The following is a 24494-nucleotide window of genomic DNA, read 5'->3' on the forward strand; positions in this document are numbered from 1 at the left end:
TGCATACTCAGCTGATTCACTGTTCTGTTCTATAGAACTGCAGTCTGCAGTGCCTTGAGAGCTCACTCAGATTGAGACTACTGGCTTTGTTGGGTGGTTGCAGAGAGTACGGGCAGGCTACTCCTGTCTGCTAAATGCTGCTCCCTTCAACCGCCGTCAGAAAAGGTCGGTCGAGGCCTCGAGGGCTCGAGGCGAGGAGCAGAGGCGCAGGCAAAACCGGGTGCAGCCGCAGCCACGGGCGCTGGACCAGGACCACTGCCATGGGGGGTCCCCTGCTCCCCTCTTCACGTTTCATGATCATCAGTGGCCTGGCCTGTGGTTAGACGAGCCAAAATGCAGTACCCTACCCTGGCAGGTTTTGAAGGAGTACTACCAAAACTATTCGGCAAGTTACTTGTCCCCCGGCTAATTCTGGTCTTATTATATTATTAAAGTTGTTAAAGATATGATACATGTCTCTTTCACCCGTTGTCATCATAGCCAAGAGACCTGATTTATTCTTTTCCCTCTCTGTTTTTTTTTTGTATGTGAGAGATAATCTGAGAGCTTCGGGTGCATATATCTCTGAAAAAAAACCAAAGAGACGTTACTGTAAAAGCAGTTGCAGAAAACTGCCTTCCAGCCACAGCTACAGCCGGCGGACCTACCAATCGCTCCATCAGATATGGTCACTAGCAGACGGACACGGTATTGTCTGTGGCATTATTTTGGGGGCCCGTTTTATTATGAAACACTAGGGTGTTTCTAAGCCACCCAACAATCATTTTTTTACCACTAGATAAAATTATACCGCTGGCTTCATTTTCAATCTCCAAACGCTCTTCTTTCTCAAACTTTCTTCCATAGCGTCGAATCAATTGAGAATGTGAAACCCAGCTTCGCCGACCTCCTCCCATCTCTTCACACTGTTGGATCTACATAGTGCTAACCCAATCATTGTGAATCCTCCATCCTGCCATTGCCCACCAGGTCTCTTCCTCCTCCCACGATTGGCAACAACTGCCGATCGCCCATCCTACACCTACTACCACCGACAAAGTGGCGTACTTTCTCCTAGCATTCCCTTTGGGCTCGAGGATCAACGATCCTCTCCAAAAACTCCACGCCCTCCTCTTTATCCAAACCCAGCAATCTCCTAATCCAGCAACCCTAACTTGATGAGCACGACACTAGAGAAATAGGACATTTGGTCAGGGTTCCTGGAATCAAAGCAAGAAATTGAAATTGAAGAAAGGAAGAAATAAATCAAGGTGGTAGAGAAGGATGAAACACTATCGACCCGCCACCTAGGTATTCACTAATTATCCTCCCGGCACTTCCGACATCACGACTTTCTGTATGCTATCCGTCATTCTGACAACCTCCGTGCCCACTCGTCCCCGCGGAAATATAGGTGACCAGGTAACCAACTATAGATTGAGTTGACTTAAATGCAGAAGGTAATTTGGGGGGGGGGGGCTGCAAACCGTTGAATAATATGCTTATGTGAGGAAAACCAGTCATCCTATACATCCTACCGATTTTTTTTCATGTAATTACCGCAAAGCTTCAACCATGTTGAGTGTGCTATCACGTCGCCAGCAACTTTCCTTTTTGATCGATTTCTTTAGCGGCATGTGAAAGCGATTTTGTATCAATCAACAAAATAAAAAAGGAAAATATACGAAATACGTTTTCCTATGTGGCGCCTACGTGGACATATACGACGTAACACCGGGGCGAGAAATTCTCCTGGCCCTCGGGTTGCGCTGCTACGCGCACCCCGCGCCGCCCACACGAAATCCCCCGCTTTCCCTCTATTTATACACACCAATACGGCGATATAAAACATACTCCTCAGCCCCTTCTCTCCCAAGTCCCACCCCGCGCCTCGCCGGAGCTCCGCCGCCGCCGCCGCCACACCGCCCTCCGTTTCCGCCGCCGCCGCCGACCAGCCATCGAATGCCCTTGGAGGCGCCCCTCGACGCCGCATCTTCTTCAGGCCGAGGCTTCCACGCCGCGAGCCCCGTGCATCCCCACGGTGTTCGGAGGAAGAGGAGGTGGTCGGCGGCCGCCGGGGAGGAGCCCAGGAGATGAGGGCCGCGCGGGGGGTGGCGCGCGTGCGCCGGGATGTGCTCGCCGCGCGCATGACGTGCCCGCTATGCCAGGGACTCCTCAGGGAGGCCACCGCCATAACCCACTGCCTCCACACATGTGAGTCCTCCCTCCCTCCCTCCCGCTCTGTCTCTCTCTGTCCCGTTCGCTCGTGCTCCCTCGCCGCGCCTGTCTCTGCCCGCGCCCGCGCCGGAGGCGGCCATGGTTTCCCCGCGCCGTCCCCCGCGTGGGCGCTCGTCTCCTCGCGCCGTGTCGCGTCGCGTTTGCGTCCTTTTGGTTTTGGTGTCGGATTCTTTTCGTTCTCTCGTTCGGGTGCCCCCGGCGATCGAGCTGGTGTCCGATGCGAGTTCTTTGATCCCAGGAGGGTGGCGAGCGCGCCGCCTTTCTCGTGGATTGTGGCTTCGGTCGCGCTCCCCCGCGTGTTTGCCCGTGATGGCCACCTCGCGCCGCGTTCGCGTTTGCTTCCCCGTGGCTGGCTTTGCTGTAGGAGCTCAACTGGCCATGGGCGCCGGGTTTTCGTGCCCGGCGTCGCCGGCTATGGTTCCTTCCACGTCTCCGTGCATCCTAGCGTTTCCTCTGCCTGTTCTCGACGATCCCGAGGTGCCCTGTGGCGCCTCTTGATCTTCACGAGGTCCAAAAGCCGCGGGCTTTGTCCTGGGCTGGGTCTGCTCTGCCGACGCGGAGCCACTCGCCGGCTGCCTCCGTCTCCGTGGTTTCTTTGTTCTCGCTATCGCTTCCTCCCGCGAAGGCTCGGGGGCCTCGGGGCTCGGTTCCTCGCCGCCGGCATGCTCCTTAATCCTTATCTCGTTCGAGTGTTCTCGGTTCTTGCTCTTCCGAGTTGGCAATGCCGCAAAGGCGCGGCGTCCAGGCGGCTGGCAGGTCTCATCTATCACCGCCGCTGCAGGGCAGACTACTCGCAGTCTGAACTCGGCACAACCTGCTGGGAGCCTGGATCGGGTGCCGCGGTTTACCATTAGGCCCTGAGCATACCATCGGCGGTGACCGCCAGTACCACATCCTTATGGTCATGGCGACATGGCCCGGCCTCCCGTCCGCGATTCCTGACAGGGTGATCGAACAACATTTAGTGCACCAACGCCTTGCGGACCGCGGAGCTTTTAGTGCTAGGGGAAAAGGCTGTAAAGCGTCGGTCACTTGTTGCAGAATGTATGGGGTGTGCTGCATCGAGGCACTCTAGTAGCTTCTGTGAGTTTGGTAATGGTGGGGGAGTTTGGACTTTGGAGATGGTGCCATTCTAGCCTAGTTCTGATCAGAAACGTGGTGTCCGATTAGCTCGAGTCCTTGTGCTTATGATTGTAGAATGGCAGTTTGGAATTCTGTTGGATGCTATGATTGTCCACTGCCTTCTATATATTTGTGGATGGAGTTGGGGCTTGTGTAAGGAAATTAGCCAAAGTGTTCATTTTGTAGGGTGGATGGTAGTCTTTAGCGTTCTTGATCGTTAAAATATTTCTTAGTTTCATTGCATATTGGTGTCTTGAACAATCTCAACAAAAGTCAGGCAATGCTGCTGCACCCTAAATGTAGTGTTGATGTCAGGCATGCTGCAGAGAGGCATAGAGCAGCACATATACATGTAGGAACCAGACCAAAGGAAACGCTTCACTGAATAGGAGCTTGCAGAGTTTGCGCGCCAAATATCGTACGTTACTAGTTGCTGCAACAGAAGTTAACAAGTGTCGTTACCGTCATCAGTTCTTTTAAATCTCTTTCTGAATCTGTCTTGCTTGTATTAATAGAGTTTCTCTTGTGACTATATCTTTGACAGTTTGCCGGGAGTGCATTATGGAGAAAATAAATGACGATGAAGTTGAATGCTGCCCAGTATGCAACATTGATCTTGGCTGCGATCCTGAAGAGAAACTCAGGTGAACTAGTTGTTTAACTTTTGAGTCTCTTCTGTAAAATATTATCTCTCCTTCGTTACTTCTGGCAATTCCTTCTGCTTATGAATTCTTGTACGAGTGCAACCTTCAGTCATTAATATGATGTGAAATTTTAGATGTCATATTGTAGCTAATATGTAATAAAACTGTGTACCTTGAAAACTTCTCTGTCGAACTCGACCGGTGATGGTTCCAAGATCAAGGGATAGTCAAAGTGCAGAAAAAGGACTACAAGGATTATCACAACAGATAAAACCCATATATAATCTATTTGCCTAGGATGTCTGCAATTCAGACAAGTGAGCTCCGTCATAAATATAGCTTGATCTTGTTACTTTAAAAGTTTAAACCGTAAAGTACTAGGAATAAACATTAACTTTCCTTTGACACTGCTGTTTCCTTTTGAAGCTCTGATTGCATACAGCATTTATTGAATCAGAGCTTATTCCATGTTCTATTAATAGTCTCACTATGATATGCTCTTTTGTTCACATATCATACCTGATTGAAAATTGTTTCTTATGATTATCACTTGAAGGAGAGCACTATCTTGTAATTGCACCTTTACAGATTGTACCTTTCAATTTGACAAAAGCTGGAGAAACCAGCCTCTCTGAAGTTCCCTGCCTACGTTTTCCACCATATTTCCAAATACACATATTTTCTTTTTTTGCCTCAAGTACCCGGTTTCTTATTTGTGTGAAACAGAATTGTCGGCCATAGTGCTGCAGCTGTTTATTTATGTCTATTGAGTTGAATGATCAACTGTGAATTGTCACCTAACTGTGATTGTTTCCTTGTATGAAGACCTGACCACAACCTTCAAGATATCAGGAATAAGCTATTTCCAATTAAGAAGAAAAAAGTTGATTCTCTGAAGGCTCCAACAACATTGCCAGCAAAGAGAAAACAGAGGTCCCTTTCTTCCTTGGTGGTTGACACTCCAAGCGTAGAGAAGTGGACTGGTTTGACTGGAAAGAGAACCAAAGCTAAAAGAAGGGCAGCAGCTTCTCGTGCAACTTCTTCCAGTAATAATGGAACCATGAAGTTACCAGCTAAATCTGAAGGTCGAGATCAGAAGACTGAGAAAACCTCAGCACTGCAATCTACCAAGGTGGCAAAAACAGCAAAGAAAAATGAAAGTCGAGATCAGAAGATTGAGAAAGCTTCAGCACAACAATCGACCAAGGCGGCAATAGCTGCAAACAAAAAGCAGGTACATATGAAGAACTGTGATGTTTGTGTAATATCAAATGATTTCGAGTGAAAGTTTGATGTGAATTCTCTTTGTAAACTTTTCTAGTTCTCATAAATCATTATCTTTCAAAACAGCGAAGTACAGATGTAGAAGTCTCAAGTAAGCCATATTCTGAAGATAAAAAGAATGCCAAGAAAGCTGACAAGGTGGTTCATGCTGCAAGGAAGGCAAAAGCACCTAGATCAACTCCCAAAATCCATGGTGCCACTGAAGAGCAAATAAAGAAGAAAGGGAGTGAACTCCCTATAAGGAAAGAGGAGACAGAAAATGAAGTGAATATTCCTGGAACAACGGTGGCGAAACGTTCAAATGAGCTGAGTCATAGAGAGGGGGCAGAAAACGAAGTGAATATTCCTGGGACAACGGTGGAAAATAATGGCACTTCCTCAGAACCTGCACCGTCGACAGATCAAGCAACAACAGAGGATAATTCGAACCAAGGATTGTCTGGTTCTGCAAGCACTTTGCATGATCCAATAACCACTCCCGTCTGGTTCTCATTAGTTTCTTCTCCTAACCAGTAAGATCGCATCATCTCAGTGTTCAGAATATGATTCACATAAGACTATTATGCCTTTTATCTAAGTTCAGTTCAAAATGCTAACTTGTTTTCAGGAAAGGAGATCTACAGCTGCCTGAGTTATCAAAGAGTTACTTGAGAATTAAGTGAGTTTCATTAGTCCTGTAATTTCTTTGTCTCTTTCTATGCTAGAAAGCTCTTTTATGTGCTGCCCTCTTATTCTTAGGTTAGACTTATCCAATTATTTGCCTGATCTGTTCTCACCTGGCTATTTGCCGTACCAATGTACAATGATGATGACGTAGGAATGTTTTTCAGTAATAAATGATAGTGGTAAATTTTTAATACCATCCCTTTTTGGTTTATTAACTAATTAGATTTCAGCTCTAATATTGATACAGTGTTTTGTATGTATAAACACTAATGAAAGTACCTAAAAAAACGTCGTCATCTTGAGAATTTGGGCCAACGATCACAATGTGTTCCATGGGTGACTATCTTATAGGAACTTCTATTAGGCAACTTGCAAGCTACACTGCTGAGCAGTCCAATGTTTCACAGCTGTAGTGGCATGCATTCTGCTCCCAGAATTCTAATTTCTTTCTTCAATATGTTTTTTGTCTTTATTTCAGAGATGGCAGTTTGCAGATTTCCTTTGTACAGAGGTACGTTGCGAAGAAACTGGATATAGGTGATGAAAATGAGGTGCATTTCTCATATATCACTCATTCACTCCATACACTTCCATTTTTGTTGTTAGATGAAACAAAAACCTGGGTCGGCCTCTTTGCAACTTGCTTGTTTTAGAGCATTTGATTGATCAGCACAGGCTCAATCTGAGAATGTGGTAGACCACTAGAACACACAGGATCGATTTTTAGCAGTGAAATCTGATCGCCTTAGCTACGGATAGAACCAAGTTTGTAGATTTGGATGGCAACATCTGAGTTATTCGCAGTCTCTGCCCAGCGTTTCTGCCCTGCAGAGCTGGGCTCTGAAATGATGTAGTCTTAACCTATGACCATTTCTGTAGTCTTGGCACCCGCAAGTAAGCCTTTCCATGGCCTATTTTGCGTGGCTTCCACAAATCAGTTTCAGTTGCAAATATCCAAGGGAATCTTGGAACCATGTACTGATGCATATATATACTTGCACAACTCATAGTAACTTGCTGTTCTTCTGTACGTGAAGGCCTTTGGATCATGTCAAGAAAGCGCTAATAATTCTGATGCAGATGAAAATGATTCTGACTGATCCCACCACCCATTTAACTGATTCCTCTAATTTCTCTGTAACGGCAGGTGGAGATCTTATGCCACGGCAAGCCGGTCTGCCCCTCGAGCACGCTGCACGGGCTGGTGGACCTTTGGCCGCGGAGAGAGCCGGAGGAGCCCTTCCCGGCGTCGCTGGGCGCGCCGGCCAAGGAGTACGTCATGGTGCTGTGCTACCGCCGCCGCCACCGCCCTTTGACGCCGGCATCGTCGCCGCGCCACCAGACGACGAGCCCCGGTGAAGCTGAAGCCTCCTGCAACGGCGACGGCACCACCGCGGAGCCCGGCTGAAACTGCCGCGCTCTGTCCGTCGCTCCTGTCCATCGTCAGATCCTCCCAGTCATAAGCCTAGGATTAAAAGAAGAAGAAGAAAGAAATTACCCCTAGAGTTTTTTTTCTCGTTTCTTAGACCTTGTAAAGATGGAGTAAGCACCTTAAACAGTGAATCCTGTTTACTTTTTTAGAACATTTCTGACGAAAAACAAAAAAAAGTTAGGGTGAGATCGATCTTGTGTTCTTGCGCCGTGATCCGTCGCTCCATTGCCGTGCCAGGCAGTGCATAGCGCGCTATACTGCAATGCCTATACTGTGCTAGCAGCTAGGATCAACGTTGTTGATCGAGTAACTGCCGGCCGCGGCTGTTTCTGTCTCGTAGTGGTCACCTGGAATGGACCTGCCCGTTGGTTTACGGTCTCTACAGCGGCCTGCTGCTGGCTGCTGCTCAGCATCATCAGCATGGCAGCATGGCTGGCATTCCGAGCTGGAGCTCAGCCATACGCTTGAGCTTGAGCCCCACACTTTCACGCACGTCATGTCTGGAGGCTGGGTTGCCCGTGGCTCCTCCGCGTTGCTGACGCCGGCAGGCCAGGGGAGGAGTGGTTGACGAGCGAGCGAGCTGGTGATGATGGCCCAGGGAAAGGACGGGCGTGTGCGTGTCGTGTGACGGTGTGATTCCCTTCTCCTCCAAGAAAGCGAGGGCGGCTTCTGAGCGAAGCAAAGCAGATGCCGCGGCGGTTGACTTTGACTGTCCGTTACTGAACGTTAACTATCGCTTCTTTTCGCTGAGGTCGACCAGAAACAACAGCACAACACGCGTCTGTCGTCGTCCCGGCAAGGCGGCAACAGCTCCTTCCCAATATTTGTTCCTGTCTTGTTTTTTGAAGAAAAAAAAACAGGCAGGAGCACTGCCAAATCACTAGGCCAACGTTTATCCCAGCAAACAACAGGAAATACAACGTGTGCAGGATCGAAAAATTCAGCAAGACGTTACCGTTGGAGATCCAAACGGCGCTTGCTTTTTTTTAAAAAAAAAAAGAGAGAGAGAGACCAGGAACATTTGCCAGCATAGATTACTAAGAAGAAGAGATTACATGTGCAAGGAACACAGCTCAAACAAACAGCTCAACCAAGCCCAGAAAAAGGAAAAGGGATTACTTGCTAATGATGGTACAACCAAAGCTGCAAGGGACTAGCTTGGCCCCAGCAAGGCACCAAGTTCTTGCCTCTTGCAGTGAAGTCCCCTTGCAGGATGATCATGATGGCACCAATTTGCAAATACCCTATCCAAATTGTTTTCTCGTCCTGTGATTTCGCTCCTTCTTAATGCACCGGATGAACAGGATGGCAAAAGTATGGACTCCGTTGAAGCTTGATCCCGAATCCCGATGCTACCAACAACGTACTGAACCAACCAACCCATGCAGCAGAGACTAGAGAGTAGTGGTCCACTGCAAATTGACAGAGTTTGTGAACTGCATTGAAAAACCATCCCACTGGGAAAGCATTCTGAACCTGAAGAAGGAACACGGAGGTTTCAGCCTGAATGGTTCAGAAATTCAGGCAAGTGCCACAGCAAAATGTCACCAAAACTGACGCACAGCAAATGCAATATAGTTAACTGCTATAAGAAAGCATAGTTCCCACATTACAGCTGGGCATCTCCGGCTACTGCTTATCCAATGTTAGAGGCCAAGCAGGTATGCAGGCAGCACTTCCCAATCACAGAAGGAAGAGAACCCAATTGGACAGAAAATACACTACACATGCACAGTCAAGTTCAGCAGCATCCAATGTTTCAGACAGAAAAGGACACAACGCGATTTTCACATCAAAATTCAGGCCATGATACTAGACTTCACATATACAGAGACAGTCTGGAGGTCAATGGTGATGGACACACACAAGCTCTGCAGGGCTATGGAAGTATGGATCTATGTCAAGTCAGATACATACATTTCTGTTTGTATGCAGGCTGCACTTTCTACATTACTAAAGTTATGGAAATCTACAAATTCAATGAGAGCTGAGCTTGAAACATCAGCATTAGAATGTGCAGGCAAAATTGCATTTATCATTCTCAGATATAACAGATTCACATATGAACACCATACCAATCACCAACTGAATCTAGCAATGGCTTCATATGTTCATAGCACCATTGCATCTCACCACAAATATGATATGACAAGCAAATCTAGCATGTTTACACACCCACAAGACAACCAAATATTAGACTCCGTGATCAAATCCAACTGCTAAGCCTGGTAATTACAAAGAAACTGCGATTGCAACCAATAAGGCAATAACATCAGCCCTGTCGAAAGTGCATCTTGGAAACCGTCATCGTACCATGGCCAGCCGCTGGATCAACCAATGCGGACGTAGGTGGGCAGGATGGGCCCCGCGGCGCTCATGCCGGCTGCCACCAGGCCGTTCCCGGCCGCCTCCTCCTCCGTGAGGAAGAGGTCGTCGGTGGAGCGCAGCGCGGCGTGGGCGCCTACCAGCGTGCCCCCGATCATGACGGAGCCGACGACGTTCCACCCGACGTTGGTGAAGAGCATGGCGACGACGGTGACGCCGCAGAGCGCGGCGAGGACGGTGCCGTCGTCGAACTCCACCCCGAAGACCCTGAGCGGCTGCCCTCCCTGGGCGGGGCGCGCGAAGTAGAGGAAGAACCAGGCGGCGCAGAGGAAGAGGAGCGCGAAGAGCGTGCCAGGGTGCCAGAGCAGCGAGGCCGCGACGACGGCGAGCACGGCCAGCGCGTAGTTGGCGCGGAAGTAGGCGGTGTTGCGGCGCATCCGGGCGAGCGCCTCCCCGAGGGAGGGCGGCTTGGAGAAGGCCGGCACGCGGAGGACCTCGGCCCAGGGGCGGCGCGCCGCGATGAGCGCCTGGCCCTGCTCGCGGAACCGCGTGACGAGCTCGGCCGCCTTGGTCAGCGGGGACGGCGGCGCCGTGGGGTCGTGGATCGGGCCCGCTTGGGTGGAGACCTGTGGCGGGGGAGGGTTGGGGTAGGCCGACGGGGGCGCGGGGTAGGCGGGGATCTTGGCGTAGGCGGCGCTGCCGCCGGAGGAGGAGGGCGCCGGGTAGGTGTACCCGCCGCCGGCGGGGGCGGAAGAGGCCGGCGCGACGTAGGCGGGTACGGAGCCGTACATGGCGGCGGGGGGAGGGGGCTGGGCGGCGGCGGAGTTGCGCATGGTCGGGGGAGATCGGATTTGCTGGAGGGAGGAGGAGGTTGGGGAAAGGTGGGGAGAAGAATACGACGCGGCCACGCACGCTGAGCTGGTTTGAGTCCTTGATTTACCCACGACTCGAGGGAGGGAATTGGGATGATTGCGCGGCGGCGTGATTCGCTGGAAAAAGAGAAGGAAACGAGCTCTATTTGTTGTGGGGGAGGAAACTGCCAGGGGATGCCGCGTTTTTAAGCACCGCTTTGCTTCCTGGCAAAGCACCCGTTGGAACTTTTCGTTTTGTTTCCTGTATAGTTATTTTATTCTCGATACGAATAGTGTAAAAAAAATTTATATAATGATATTTGTCCTATTCGCATATTAAATATTCAACTTTGAGTATCTGGATTCGGATACGGTACGGATATTACACGTGCGGATTCGGATACGAACTATCCATTTGACTGCCTGAAACCTTCAGTCGAACGAACGGATAGATAATATACGTACCACTTTCATCCCATACCAAGATGTAAAGAACACAATCAGATGTGATGACCGTCTTAATTAATAATGCACATGCTTTTATTCGAGATCCTCAATTCCAATTCGACCGGAACTGCACAAACTGATGATTTCTGGATGTATAGCGGACCAACATGTTACTGCATCAAAAGAATCTCATTCTACAGTCTCACGAAAGAGCATACCAGTGCTACTTCTTGTGTGTTCTTCAGATTCTATTCTAGGTTTCTTTTTCAGATATCCTTGTTGTTGACAACACCCTTATCAATTACGGCTATGTTTTTCCTCTGTCAAATCTAATAGATTTAGTATACTCATGTGTTCATCATACAACTACCGATGTGTTAAAAATTATTTTCATAGTGCTTGGTGTCCTAATGTTTATGCATGTACATCAATAGGTCTTTGCTGAAAAGAGTTTAGACACAATAGAAACATGAAGAGAAAATAAAAGGAACACATTCATGCCAAAAGAAGAAGTGTACCAAAAGTTCCACTCTGCAATCTTCCGCTGGTAGGTGATAGAATTTATACGAAGAAATTTCTTTTCGATACTTCAATTACAACATTGTTTTTTTTTCTAGTGTAGGATATTCTATTCGAGATATTTTAGAGTGATTGAAAAAAAGTAGCCATTCATCCTGAGAAATCGAATGGTGGAAACAAAGGAAGTACCGCGAACCATCTAAAGAGAAGTAATAATAAGTACCAAAAATAGTGAGAAATTACTATGATGCCCTTTTAATTATGTGTAAATTTATTTAATTCTTTTTTTATGCAAATAAGAAAGGTACCACTACTTTAAAACCACTGTAACAAAGCTCAAAGATAGAAAGACCAATGTCCTTGAATATGCTCATGTCCTGAAGATTGCTCCTTTCATGAAAAAACTGGAGCTGTGTGTAACCGTGTAAGTTTACCCTGCTATCACAAAATTTCCCTTTTGCATATAAATTAATTTGGGCGTGGAAAATGCGATCAATATGATAAATACACACCGACAATGTTTCCTTTATGCTAACTCTTGAGCAATTGGTAGTGTTTGGAATATGCAATGAGATTAAGATGCGCTATTGTAGAGTTTTGGTTTTGCATTGAAATGAAAGCCCTACATGAGTGATTCTGGCTTTGCTTAAAAACACCTAAAGAAAATATCATCACACCGAGTTATGTCACAAGTACGATATTAGAAACAACAAGAATGTAATTCCTTAATTACTTTAAGTGTGCAGTAAATATATTGACCCTCTGAACTTTGTTAGATGTGGATGAACTGCTAGCATCAACATTATCGTAAAGAGGACGGTAAGCTACAGAGCCGTCCTCCACACCAGCACGCCAATCTCAAGTTTGTTCGTTTCAGCGAATTTTCGGTCACAAAGATCACATTCTTCGCAGTTCGGTTATTCTTGAGAAGATGGAGATCACCACAAGGATTGAAATCACTGGTCCATCCATAGATACACATAGTTATGAGAATTCTGATGAGTACAAGGATGGTTTTAAAGTCGCCACTGGCTTTGTGTGCGAGGCAGACCACCTCAATGTCGTTGAAGCGTTAATGCCATTGTTTCCAGGAAGGCCATGGAAGAGGTAAAGCGCAAATGGCCACGCAACGGCGGCGAGGCGGGTTGGCATGGTGGGACAAAGGTCGCCATGGGAGGCACTGCGGTAGAACGCGGGCAAAGTGACCAAACCTTCGTTCCCTGAACTGTTTGTTCCGCGGAGACGGTGAAACGTGTTGTGTTGTGCTCAGTTGATTTCTATGGGACGACGGATGAGAGATGCTGATGCTCGAGAGGTTTTCTGTGGCTTCCACCTGCTATACTGGAAGTCCCATGCGCTGTAACATTACTACTAGAAACAAATGCACTGCTGTCGAACCTGGAATTCTTGGTTTGGGATGTAAGATTACTGAAACTGTAATTCGGCCGTGGATGCATGCCAAGCCCCTCTAAAAATTAGTGCTTGTTTTGCTTCTGTTTGTGACTTTATGTGGACTAAACATGGATTATTTAGCATCAAAATGCACGAGGCCGTGGTGGGCTCCTGGCCTCCTCGGGTACTAAACATTGTGACTGGTTTAACTGGGCTTGGTGGTTTTTAGTCAGTGGCTGGCTCACGGCCTTTGATCTTTGCTGGAAAACGTCGTGGCCCATGCTTTCCGTTGCGGACTGCCAAACTCTACGTCCAAGTACTATAGCTATAAAACAGATCACGACCTCGTGCGCCGCACCTCGACCTTCCCAGGCACAAGCTCGCCTGAATCGCGCCGCCGTCCCCGGCTTTCGATCTCGAGGTACACCGTCTCACCGTCGACCCCCCCCCCCCCCCCCCCCCCTCTCCCCCCTTGGAATTTACTCCCATCTCCACCCCTTCGACGTGCACGATTGCATCGGAGTTCCTCCCATCACATCTGCTACATATTCTTTGCAACAACAACTAAAATTCCGACGTGATCTTTTCCATTAAGTAAGTGATGCTGCGGAAGGAGATCGTGTGCCTTACGAGTCAGCAACAGGTAATCGCAGTTTGTTGGGGGCAGTTTGAGAGGAGAGGGATCGAGAGATCAATGGGGTTTGGAAGATATCAAGAAACAGAATTCGGCAAGAGACAAATTTGTTAAAAAAAATCTCTTGTAGATCGTTTCCTAATTAATGAAGTATGTACCGGCGTACGCAATAAGCTGAAAACTGCAGCTTGAATACTTGATGCAGTTTATCCAGTGAGGTGCCCTTGATATACATTCTTTTCACTTCAAGGGGTCCCTATTTTCTTTCTTGGTTTATAAAGTTAAATTTCAAGAAAAATCATGAACTTCATTATCAGTTACAATCGTCAATACTGCTTCATCCGTACCGGATTCGATAGGTTTAGAAAAAATACCAATGTTACTGTTTGTAAAATTATTTTTTATAGCACTTGATGTTCTAATCGTTCTTGTATATACTCTTCAGCAATCAGATGAATCTTCTCTACTGAAAAGAGTTTAGTGTAGCCACAACAGAAAGATCTGGGACAGAGTTCAAAAGACCACTTGGATGGAGCAATTACAGAAACAACAAAAGCACCAACAGTTTGGCTTTGCGATCTTCCATTGGTATGTGATTTTGTACATAAATTACGAATGACAGTGTGTTTCCACTCATCTATATGATGAAACACGTGACGAGATGGATCTTAGTTTTCTCTACTGAATGCTATTATTTTTATTTGTTACAGGATGTTTTATCACACATCGTATCACAGTTGCCGATAAATGATGCTATAAGAACAAGCGTATTATCAAGAAAGTGGAAAGATATTTGGTGCGGCCACACCAAACTATCTTTGAATTCAACTACAGTGAGGAAACACTATTTCAAGAGTCCCATCGGTTATGTATTCCTCACTAATATGGAATTTGTTGCAAGAGTTGATGCAATCCTGCTTCAACATAGTGGTGGAGGGATCGAGTGTATGGAAATTAAGTTCAGGTTACATAATAGCTATGCATATCATATTGATCGTTGGGTTAATTTTGCGATCGCATCGAAGACCAAGGAGCTTATTATTGACTTATTAGGATCCAGAAATTTGTCATATGGCAATGCCATAAAGCGACATAGCTAAGAACCATATAGTTTACCTCAGCAGCTTTTCTGTGCCCATAATGGTTCATACTTGCGGTGTCTAGAGGTTGCTTCTGTATCTCTACATCTTCCTGCTGATTTCAAGGGATTTCTGAACCTTAAGAATTTTACCTTAGTTGATGTGAGTATTGGCAATGAAGATATTCAGTGTATGCTATCCAGATGCAATCTTCTGGAATATTTTGAGATTTCCTATTGCAGAAATATTACTAGTATACGAACTCCTCGGCCTTTGGATCAACTTAATCATTTGGTAGTGGACAACTGCCTCTTGCTTCAAAATATAGAGTTGAACGGTAGTCCAACAACTTTCAAGTACAACGGTACTGTGATTCCTTTTGCATTTGCTTCAACTTCCAGGTTGACAAATGTATCTATTAAGTTCTTGTCTTGCCATGCTGCCCTTGAATACATTGTCACTGGATTCCCCAGTGCTTTGCCAAGGCTTGAGAGTCTGACTCTACATTGTGCAGAACGTGAGGTTTGTAGCTGTCTTCTATGGTTATGGTTTCAATTCTTGTGCATTAATTTGTAAGGTTGAATTTAACAAGTATATTTTTTCCCTTTTGGTACGTGTCTGTGCCCCCAGAGAATAATTTTACCAGGAAGACCGTTCCAATTTAGTTATCTTCGGCATTTGAAGTTGGAATTGATCATTTTTTGTGACAAAAAAGATCGATGTCCTTGACTATGCTCTTGTCTTGGAGGTTGCTCCTTTCATCGAAAAACTGGAACTGCATGTAAGTTTATCCCTTCGATGGAAAATACATATTTTGCATATGAACGCATTTGGTTGTGAAAAATGCCATCTGAGTATAAGGTACAAGAGCAAGCAGTGGCTACTTGTGCTAACTGTTGATAAGTTAGTAGCGCTTGCAGTATGCAATGAGGCTAGATGTACTATGAAAACTTTTATTTGGTTTTTTATTGAACAGAAAGCTGTGGTTCTGCATTTGTTCTTAAATACACTTCCCCCGCTTTGAAGTTAATTCATGAGAATAGCATTCACAACAATTAGAGTTGAATTATGTATATGTTCCTTAAGTGTAGGCTCTCATTCTGTATCTTGAATGATGTATCCATGGTAATGCATTTCTCAAAAAAAATACTTTCATGTACTAACACTCCACTTTATTTTAGATGTGGATGGACTGCTGGTGGTGTCAACCATACCGCAAAGAGGATGGTGAGCTAGGGATTCGCCTCCCACATCAACAACAACATCTCAAGTTTGTTCACATCAGCGGATTTTTTGGTTACAAAGATCAAGTGGAGCTGGCACTTCATATTCTTCGTAGTTCCGTCATCCTTGAGAGGATGGAGATCATCCCAAGGGTGGAAATAACTACACCTGAGACCGAGTCAAGAAATCTATATTATGAGAGGACCCAGTACATGAGTGGCCGTAAAATCGTCACTGAATTTGTTTGCAAGGCGGACCAACGTAAAGTTGTAGAACTGGTATGAGGGAACCTCCGCTTGACTATGGCCGAGGAAGAGGTAGAGAGCGAGGGGCCTCGCGATGCTGTAACCACGGCTCAAAGGTTGTCTTGTGAGGCACGATAAAGGTGATGAGATTTACCCATTGATTATTGCAATAAGACTTATGCATTGGATTTTGCTCATGATTTTATTTAGAAGTTGAGTCATGAATTTCACAGCATGTCAGTATGCCTCTCTTAAAAACCAATGCATGTTTTGTTTCCGTGTACGAAGCCTAAACCTCATTGTATAAAAAGTTACTCCCCGAGTTTAAAAATACAAAAATATATTTTATTTTTAGAAACAAACCTTAAATATTCTGACCAATATATTGTTTGATTATAAGAATGTTTAGTGTATGCAATGTAAATCATATTGCTTTTAGTCGCAAATGTAAATGGTGTACTATGTGAGAAAATAATGGTTGAAGTCTAAACTTGAAGACCAAATAAAAAATAAAATATGTATTATCGTTGAATTGAGAGAGTATATATCTCCTTTTTTTTTGAAACGAGACTATATCTCTTACTAAACAGGAGACGTATGCATGCTTAGCCTTCGCCTACAGCAAAAGATATACGTGATCGGATCAGTGATTCAGGGAATCATCCGTGGTTTTCCTTTTCTTTAAATACCTGCCCCTCCCGTTTTCATCTTTCAAATTAAACGCCGTCTCTGAAAATAACACACTCTCCACTATGATGTATTCCCTCCGTTTCAAATTGTAACTTGTTTTGGTTTTTCTATATTTATAGATATTACTAGTAGAAATGCCCGTGCATTGCTACGGGTCCTTACTTACTCTCACATTATTATTCGCTTGTTTCTAATATGTTAGCTTCGCTTCACAATATGGTGGTACGTTGTTCCTAGTAGTCCTCTTTTTGCAAGTACGGTAGTAGAAAATATTTGTGGGTGGTTTAATGCTATCTGTTTATTACGTGTGACCCACACATGGAACTCGTGCGTTCTGACAGAAGCGGGGGCGGGCAGCTCTGAGTGGCGTACCGTCTTTTGGAGTCCCATTGCCGCAGTAGAAGGCGACCTATGATGGGAGCGGCGTCAAGATGTATGATGGCGCAACTGTTGTTGGGGCCCTCGCCCTCGACCTCCAGGGCCACCGCCTCCCCAGCGTTGCGCGCCCTCGACGCCGCCCTCACCCTGCTGCTCGCCCGCTTGCTCGAGCCGAGCGAGCGAGGGGACGCGCTCGCGCTGCACCGCCGCCGCCGGGCTCGATCAGGCCGCCGCGTATCCGCTTCTTTTTCTCTGTTTAAGAGACATTACTCGTATCCGCATCCTAGATTTTAAGCCCGCGATTTCAGGTGTAAATTGGCGAGGTAGGATTCTACCTGGTGCGCGGCTTGCAATCCCCGCCGCCTCCGGGCGCGCGACGCTCTGGCCGCCACTCCGTCTCCATCTTGGCCCTCCCTCCGCTTCCTTGCACTCCGCCGCTATCATCCCCCCTATGATTCTTCCTCCGCCGCCTCCGCACCCGCCGGCCACCGCTCCGCCGTCCCTCGGCTGACCCGACGGACGGCGACCGCGAGGTGCAGGCGGCGCCCCCGCCAGGGGTCCGACGAGGCCGTCGAGGAGGACCGCACCGCTGACCTCCCTGAGGAGCTCCTTGCCCTCGTCTTCAGCCTCCTCAACTCCGGCGACATCAAGCGCTGCTCCTTCGTCCGGCGCCAGATCCGTCACCGCCTCCAGCGCCTCCTTCGCCGAGGTGAGGAGGGGAGAGGACCTCCCTTCACACTCTCCCTCCTCCTCCTCTCCACGGCCGCGGCCGAGCCCAGGACACCGGCCGGGTCGGGGTGCCGTGCCGGCCGCCATGGTGAGGAGGAGTGATGGTCGGCGGCGCTACAGTCAGGCGCGAGAGGTGGACGGAGAGGGAGCTGCGAGCGAGAGCACAGCAGCAGCGGACGGAGGGGAAGGGCGGAGAGGGAGCCGCGGGTGAGAGGAGCAGTGGCAGCGGCTGGACGAGCGGAGAGGAGCCGCGGCAGTGGCAGCATCAGACGGGGAAAAAATGGGCGGAGAGGAAGCCGCGGCAATGGCGGATGGATGAAAGAAACGGAAGAGGAGGTGGACGGGCGGAGTCGCGGAGAGGGAGACGGACGGTTCTCGCGGAGGAGCGCAGGCGGCGGACGGGAGGAGACGGAGGCGTGGACCCACTACGGACAAATTTTTTTTGGCTGAAGCGTTATTCAATGGACTGCGGGTTAATTATTAAAAAGTTAAGGAACTTTTTTGCAAAATGACCACAACGGTTGGAAGAAATAACCGCTCTTTTATATTATTAGGTATATATTATGCATCTAGATGTGCAATCCATGATAAAAAGTTATGCACCTGGAAAAATGGAACGAAGCGAGTAGCAAAACTTGTGAAGATAAAGCAAAAAAAAGATCGTATTTAACCAATTAATGGTTTCGACGCTTCTGATAAGTTTTGACCGAAACTTTAGAGCAGAATCGCGAATTATGTTAATTTCGCCGGGGAACGAAATTCTAGCCAAACCAAAAGAGAGAACCCTGCGTGCACGTGCACGCAATGCAGCCAATGTTCAGTTCAGGTGAATTATTAATTAGCCACAAGAGGCCTCAATTATTTTGGGTCGCGATACATACCAGACTACCAGTACAAACTTAACCACAGCCAGCACACAGCACAGTGTACAGCATATACACGCAACACACCACATCAGTATAGAATAATTGCAGCGCGGACCGATATATTCGGTGCTCGGTCGGCACGTGGGCACGAGGCCGTGCGGGAGCGCCTGTTTGCATGCATGCAACCTACGCGGCGAGCAGGCTACTTCGTCGAGCCAGCCACCGGAACGAACGCGGTGGCGCACAGCATCAGCGGCGAGCGGCGACGCACGCCGAGGCCTGGTGCCTCCTCCATGTCGACCTCAGCAACCCCCTCCGGCAGCGACCAGTCAAAGTGGTAGAGCATCCCGACGATCGCGAGCTCCATGCTGGCGAGCCCGTAGTTGAAGCCGGGGCACATCCTCCGCCCCGCGCCGAACGGCAGGAACTCGTAGCTGCTGCCCATGAAGTCGACGCCGCCGTCTTCGAACCGCTCCGGCTTGAACTCCTCGGCGTCGTCCCAGTACTTGGGGTCGCGGCCGATGGCGAACGCGTTGATGACGACGCGGGACTTGGCCGGGATCGTGTATCCGTCCAGCTCGCAGGGCTCAATGCTCTCACGCGGCACCAGCAGCGGCGCCGGCGGGTGCAGCCGCAGCGCCTCCTTGATCACCAGCTTCAGGTACCGGAGGTTGCTCGCCTGCAGGTCGGCCTCCGTCACCTCTGACTTCCCATGGAACGCCTCCCGGATCTGCCCCTGCAGCTTCTTCATCACCGCCGGGTTCCGCATCAGCTCCGACATTCCCCACTCCATTGCCGACGCCGACGTCCCCGTCCCGCCGGCGAACATGTCCTGCGTGCGTGCTCAGCCTCATCAATGACGCAGACCTATCGAGCTACGTGACTATTTCCATGGAAATGCTAAGGATATGTACCAGTATGATGGCCTTGATTCTGCTGTTGTTGAGGTGGAAGCCGAAGCCGCCTTTCTCCTGCAGGCCGATGAGCACGTCGACGAGGTTCTCCTCGGCGTTCTCGGCGCCGCTCCTGACCTTCTCGTCGAGGATGGCCTTCCTCTCGTCGATGATCTCCTGCAGGATGGAGTCCACCGTCCTGTGGATGTCCTGGAGGCTGCGCTTCATGCCGGTGACCTTGGCCAGCACGGTGGTCCACGTCGGGAACAGGTCCGGGATGCTGAAGCCGCTCGAAAGCCCGACGCCGGCCTTGATGGCCGCCATGAACTCCGGCGCGTTCTTCCGCTTCTTCCCGAAGGCCGCCCGCGATACGATGCTGTTGGTGAGGCTGTGGAACATCACGCTCAGGTTCACCGGCGCCGACGGCCCCGCCGCGCGGATCTCCTCCAGCTTCAGCGCCACCTCGTCCTCCCTGATGTGGCGGAAGGAGAGCACGCGCTTGGGGCTGAGGATCTCGGCGGCGCAGAGCTGGCGGAGCTTGCGCCAGTAGTCGCCGGAGGGGGAGAAGAGGATGTCGGCCCATTCGTAGCCGACGATCTCGCCGGCGAGGAGCTTGGGCCGGGTGGCGAAGTTGGTGTCGTGGGTCTTGAGCACCGCGCGCGCCGCCTCCTTGGACGACGCCACCACGAGCGGCGTCTCCCCGAGCTGCAGCATCATGAGCGGGCCGTGCGCGGCCGCCAGGTCCCGCAGCGCGCGGTGGGGCAGCACGTTGACGAGGTGGTGCATGCTGCCGATCACCGGCAGCTTCCACGGCCCCGGCGGCAGCCGTGGCCTCGGCCTCAGGGCGAGCTTCACCAGCTGGAGCAGCGCGACGGCGGCCATGGAGAGGAGGAGCGACTGGTAGAAGTACTCGTCCATGGCTGCGGGTTCTTGCTAGTACAGTATGCGGGTTCTTGCTAGTACAGTAGCTAGCTGCTGAGTTTGCTTGCTGAGCTTGCTGTCGAGTGTAGTGGACTCTGGTTGATGGTTCACTGATGCCTGGGATGGGGCTCGTATATATAGTGCGAGTAGCTAGGGTTAGGGTACCATACACATATGCATTATTGCCCCATGTCGTCACGATGTGACGCAACTCTCTCGTCTCGTCAAGGTCCGAGCATTACTTAAACATGGAGCACCGATCATTTGTTCACACGCACTGAATTAATGAATTACCCTGCAGGCCAAGGCCAGCGGTCACGTACGTGAATAACGTGTGCGGTGGTGCCTGATGGGAGCAATTTTTTGCTACGCAGAGTACACGTACCATGCGTCCGTAGGATGGCAAGCGTGGCGTGGTACCATTCCATCGCCGATCTGCATGTGATGGCAATCTCATGTACTGTTGAATGTTGATCCCCCGGATCTGGAGAGAAAAAAAAAAAAGAAAAGCGACCCGATGAGACCGCGGCACGTGATGGCGACGCGACAAAACATCTCGATTGGTTTTCTGATCAAATGATCCGTCAGGCCATCGATCGTAGTGAGTGCGACGAAACATGCAGCGTGCAGTAGATTGTTTGCTAGTCGCAGCTTTGACGCATGATACATGCTCGTTCCTACTAGAGTCCAGCGTACACGTACGCCCCGCATGGCCTCAGCCAAGACGCCCCCACCGTGTTGCGGTGGATGGCAGGATAATCCTAAAATTTACTGCGTGCTCAGCTACGGGCCAGGGGTGCACGGTGCTTACTGCTTAGCGCGTGCGTGTCAAACGTGACGCGTCGACGTGTACGTACCTACCATGCTGCCCTATATATCACAGTATATGCTGCTATTTGATTATGCGACTACCATTCGGTCTCCAATACTTTAATCACATATTTTTGCATGCTACTTGGTTGACTTGACTGAAGCCAAGTAGTCTCGTCAGCTTGAGCAAATCTGTCGCGGAATCACCTCATGCGTGCATTGCATATGTGCATGATCTGGGCTTTCGAGGAAGCTCGGTGCATGTGTTTGCAGCTTTTTCTTGACACGCAGGTGAGCTCTGACGTACGTACGTGAGAGTGATAGAACGCGGGGCACAGTACAGGCCATTCGATCAATTGCTATCGCAGCCGAGATGAGTTTACAAGTGTAACCATGTCGGGCTGGGCGCGCTTGTCTCTGAGTCTATGAAGAGCAATAGAGCATCTGACCGAGATGTGTGCCATTGGCTGTCAGACCGTGAGTTCTCTTTGTATTATCACTTTGGCTTAATGGAATGTGCAGTGATATACTCAGGGGCGGAGGATAGTGATGGCCAAGGTGGGCCTTGGCACCCCCTGCATTTGGAACTTTCCTTTCAGTAACGGTTAATCGTGTGTTTATACTACTATAATCTAGTTGATTGCATGTCACTGGCCCCCTCTGAATTTCTGCTGGATATACTCCCAGTATGCACGTAAGGAGATGTTATAATATCAACATTATTCGGATATTCTCAAGGTATGTGCATATCATTTCAGTTGCTTCAGGAAAAAAAAAAGATGCAAGTACGTGTATATGCTCCTCACCTGCTGCATAAAAATGGGCAAGAGTTGGATGACTATATAATCCCTGGGTCCACCATTTATCTTCTAGCAGGCGCTCTCTGGTCATTTCTCTCCCCCGGTCCACGATATATAGGTAGAAATTAGAATAAAACACGTATTAATGCATGTTGATGTTACAGACAAACAGCAAGAAAAGGAATCCAGATTTTTGACCAACCAATCCCTCAATCGGCATCTGTGGTCGTCGTACGTAGCATAATTTTTGTTTAGGTAAAGGACGTACTGCACGTGTCATATATGTGTCGTCATACGTGTGACGTAGCATATTACACTGCTTTATTACCATTTGGTCGCGCATCACGACACGCTTTGTGGCAGGGGTATCGGGCACATCTGCTGCTGCGGGAATCGTATGCCGACACCTCTGCTCGTCTCACGTACCCGTGTGACCGTGAAACCCACCACTATTAAGCCGGCGCCGGTTATTAAGCACGGTTTGATAACCGGCCGGTCACCCCACTTGGCCACTTGTATAAAACTGCAAGGCTTCTAGTATAAACTCAAGGCGCGTCTCTCTCTCTCTCTCTCTCTCTCTCTCTCTCTCTCTCTCTCTCTCTCTCTCTCTCTCTCTCTCTCTCTCTCTCTCTCTCTCTCTCTCTCTCTCTCACGTGCTTCCGTTCTCCGTCTTGTCCGTTCGGCTGTGACGGGTTTGTGTGTGCACTAGTGGCCATCAGGTTCGTGCGATAATGTATGCTTAACAAATTTGAAAAGGATTTTATTATATTTTATTATTGTTAATGAACGTGTGTGCAGAAACCGACGAACTAGAACTACCACTTGCGGTTTGGTATCTGTTACTCACTTCAATTGGTGAGCGCTAGTGCGCCGTAGACACATGCATGCTGAAATCGGCCGTTAATTTGGTATCTGTTACTAAAACACGCCTGAAACTTTGTCATTGTACCGCTTATTTCAGTCTTGGGAATATGCCCAACTGTACACACATTAACTTGCAAAATGAGATGCCATGCTATTAATTTGGCAACGGTGGCCTTCAATTCTATTCCCTCCGTTCATTCCAACTTTCTTGGAGGGTCAAAACATCTCAAGTTTCACCAAATTGAAACAATAAAGTACTAACATTCATGATATTAAATAAGTACCATTAGTTTTTTTATTAAATATATTTTCATAATATATCCATTCGATGTCATAAACTTTTGTGATACTCTCTATAATTTTGATCAAATATAAAATGATTTGACTCTCCAAAAAAATTAGAATGATTTATAATTTGGAACGGAGGGAGTACGGTGGACGGAATTTCACGCAAGTTTTGCACATTGCTTCAGTTCACGCGGATTTGGGAGAAAGAAAAAAAAAATCCATGTTTCAAAAATGATAAAAGCGAGTGAGAATTAAAATGAATGTGATGTCTGAAGAGCTGAGTAAGTGCGAATTAATTTACCAAACCTGGAGAATCGAACTGAAACCAAATCACTGAAGTCACAGCCTCTGTGTCCAACGTTCGTTTCGCCCACCGCCTGCACCGACTAGCTAGGTACATCATCTCGATGGTTGGTGCAAACGTGCGCACATGTATACAAACCAAACTTGTAATGAGTATGTATGCAACATGCCATGGGCGGATCTACAGGGGCGATTGGAACGAAAGGAGGAAGATGAGAAGAAAATCAGGAAAAAAAAGGGTGGAGTGGTATTGCACGTTAGTGATGGTAATAAATAAATGGATTATAAAGAGATCGCGTATTTTTCTCATATGCCACTTCCCCCTACCTTAGGGCTCATGTGCCATTTCTATGAGCTGCCACCGCTGTCCACGTCTCCGATCCCTAAATAAAGAAATTCTAGTACTATCTAACCTTCACATTGGCCCTTTTTCTAGAAAATGGGCCGGCCCATTGTGTCCAATAGAAATTTAAGGCTCTTCCACGGACCGGCAATTCGGTCCATTGTGCGTTCGTTTGTGGATACGTACGCGGCGCAGGCGCGCAGTATGTTTAGGCCCAATTTTGGCTGCTGATTGGGCCAATGACAACTCAGGCAATTTACGGCCCAGTAGAGGCAATTGCCCGGCCAATTCAGCAGGCGAAGAAAAGCCTTCCGAGGCGCCCTGCGGTAGTGTGCGGTTCTGCTTGTCTCCACTGGTTGGAGACCTCGGCAAAGCATGCTTCAACCATGTCCACCGGTCACCAGGGCTTAAGGGCTCGTTTGGATGCTCACCCGTGACGGCCAAGCCAAACATCGGCTGCGGCCAAATTTTGGCGGCCGATTCAGCCGCCCACAAATTGGCCGGCTGGGCACGCAAAACTGAACTGCG

The 24494-nt window shown here is 48.4% G+C and overlaps 3 protein-coding genes and 1 pseudogene across 6 annotated transcripts; 2 read left to right on the plus strand and 2 right to left on the minus strand.

The window, feature by feature from the left end:
• The first annotated feature begins 1843 nt into the window (after window positions 1-1843).
• On the plus strand, window positions 1844-7551 carry LOC117839044 (E3 ubiquitin protein ligase DRIP2). 3 transcript variants are annotated; one of them, XM_072290752.1, is made up of 7 exons: window positions 1844-2193; window positions 3884-3983; window positions 4809-5217; window positions 5334-5779; window positions 5875-5925; window positions 6412-6444; window positions 7081-7551. In XM_072290752.1, exons 1-7 carry the CDS (start codon window positions 2073-2075, stop codon window positions 7247-7249), a joined length of 1329 nt encoding a protein of 442 aa, XP_072146853.1. In that variant the 5' UTR covers window positions 1844-2072; the 3' UTR covers window positions 7250-7551. The 3 variants fall into 3 exon arrangements, with proteins under 3 accessions (XP_072146853.1, XP_034575170.1, XP_034575172.1); XM_034719279.2 differs by having other exon boundaries at window positions 1848-2193; window positions 6412-6484; XM_034719281.2 differs by lacking the exon at window positions 1844-2193 and adding an exon at window positions 3297-3757 and having other exon boundaries at window positions 6412-6484.
• A 1086-nt stretch (window positions 7552-8637) lies between these two features.
• On the minus strand, window positions 8638-10721 carry LOC117839045 (PRA1 family protein E). 2 transcript variants are annotated; one of them, XM_034719283.2, is made up of 2 exons: window positions 9679-10721; window positions 8638-8777 (listed from the first exon to the last, which is right to left on the minus strand). In XM_034719283.2, the coding sequence occupies exon 1, from the start codon at window positions 10521-10523 to the stop codon at window positions 9696-9698; it is 828 nt and encodes a 275-aa protein (XP_034575174.1). In that variant the 5' UTR covers window positions 10524-10721; the 3' UTR covers window positions 8638-8777; window positions 9679-9695. The 2 variants fall into 2 exon arrangements, with proteins under 2 accessions (XP_034575174.1, XP_034575173.1); XM_034719282.2 differs by having other exon boundaries at window positions 8701-8841.
• Window positions 10722-12438: 1717 nt separating this feature from the next.
• LOC117841117 (uncharacterized) lies at window positions 12439-17980 on the plus strand (annotated as a pseudogene).
• Window positions 17981-18694: 714 nt separating this feature from the next.
• On the minus strand, window positions 18695-20684 carry LOC117836320 (premnaspirodiene oxygenase). Its single transcript, XM_034715725.2, has 2 exons — window positions 19659-20684; window positions 18695-19576 (listed from the first exon to the last, which is right to left on the minus strand). The coding sequence occupies exons 1-2, from the start codon at window positions 20553-20555 to the stop codon at window positions 18947-18949; spliced, it is 1527 nt and encodes a 508-aa protein (XP_034571616.1). The 5' UTR covers window positions 20556-20684; the 3' UTR covers window positions 18695-18946.
• Between the last annotated feature and the right edge of the window lie 3810 nt (window positions 20685-24494).

The sequence above is a fragment of the Setaria viridis genome, chromosome 9, assembly GCF_005286985.2.
Source record: "Setaria viridis chromosome 9, Setaria_viridis_v4.0, whole genome shotgun sequence".
Lineage (NCBI taxonomy): Eukaryota > Viridiplantae > Streptophyta > Magnoliopsida > Poales > Poaceae > Setaria > Setaria viridis.

What these genes read in the sequence shown, in the direction of transcription:
- LOC117836320 (XM_034715725.2), bottom strand. Translation starts at nt 20,555, where the DNA reads ATGGACGAGTACTTCTACCAGTCGCTCCTCCTCTCCATGGCCGCCGTC. An exon ending in GAATCAAGGCCATCATACTG is followed by an intron (nt 19,577 to 19,658) that starts GTACATATCCTT and finishes GCACGCACGCAG; the next exon opens with GACATGTTCGCCGGCGGGAC.
- LOC117839044 (XM_034719279.2), top strand. Translation starts at nt 2,073, where the DNA reads ATGAGGGCCGCGCGGGGGGTGGCGCGCGTGCGCCGGGATGTGCTCGCC. An exon ending in AACCCACTGCCTCCACACAT is followed by an intron (nt 2,194 to 3,883) that starts GTGAGTCCTCCC and finishes TATCTTTGACAG; the next exon opens with TTTGCCGGGAGTGCATTATG. An exon ending in GATCCTGAAGAGAAACTCAG is followed by an intron (nt 3,984 to 4,808) that starts GTGAACTAGTTG and finishes CCTTGTATGAAG; the next exon opens with ACCTGACCACAACCTTCAAG.
- LOC117839045 (XM_034719283.2), bottom strand. Translation starts at nt 10,523, where the DNA reads ATGCGCAACTCCGCCGCCGCCCAGCCCCCTCCCCCCGCCGCCATGTAC.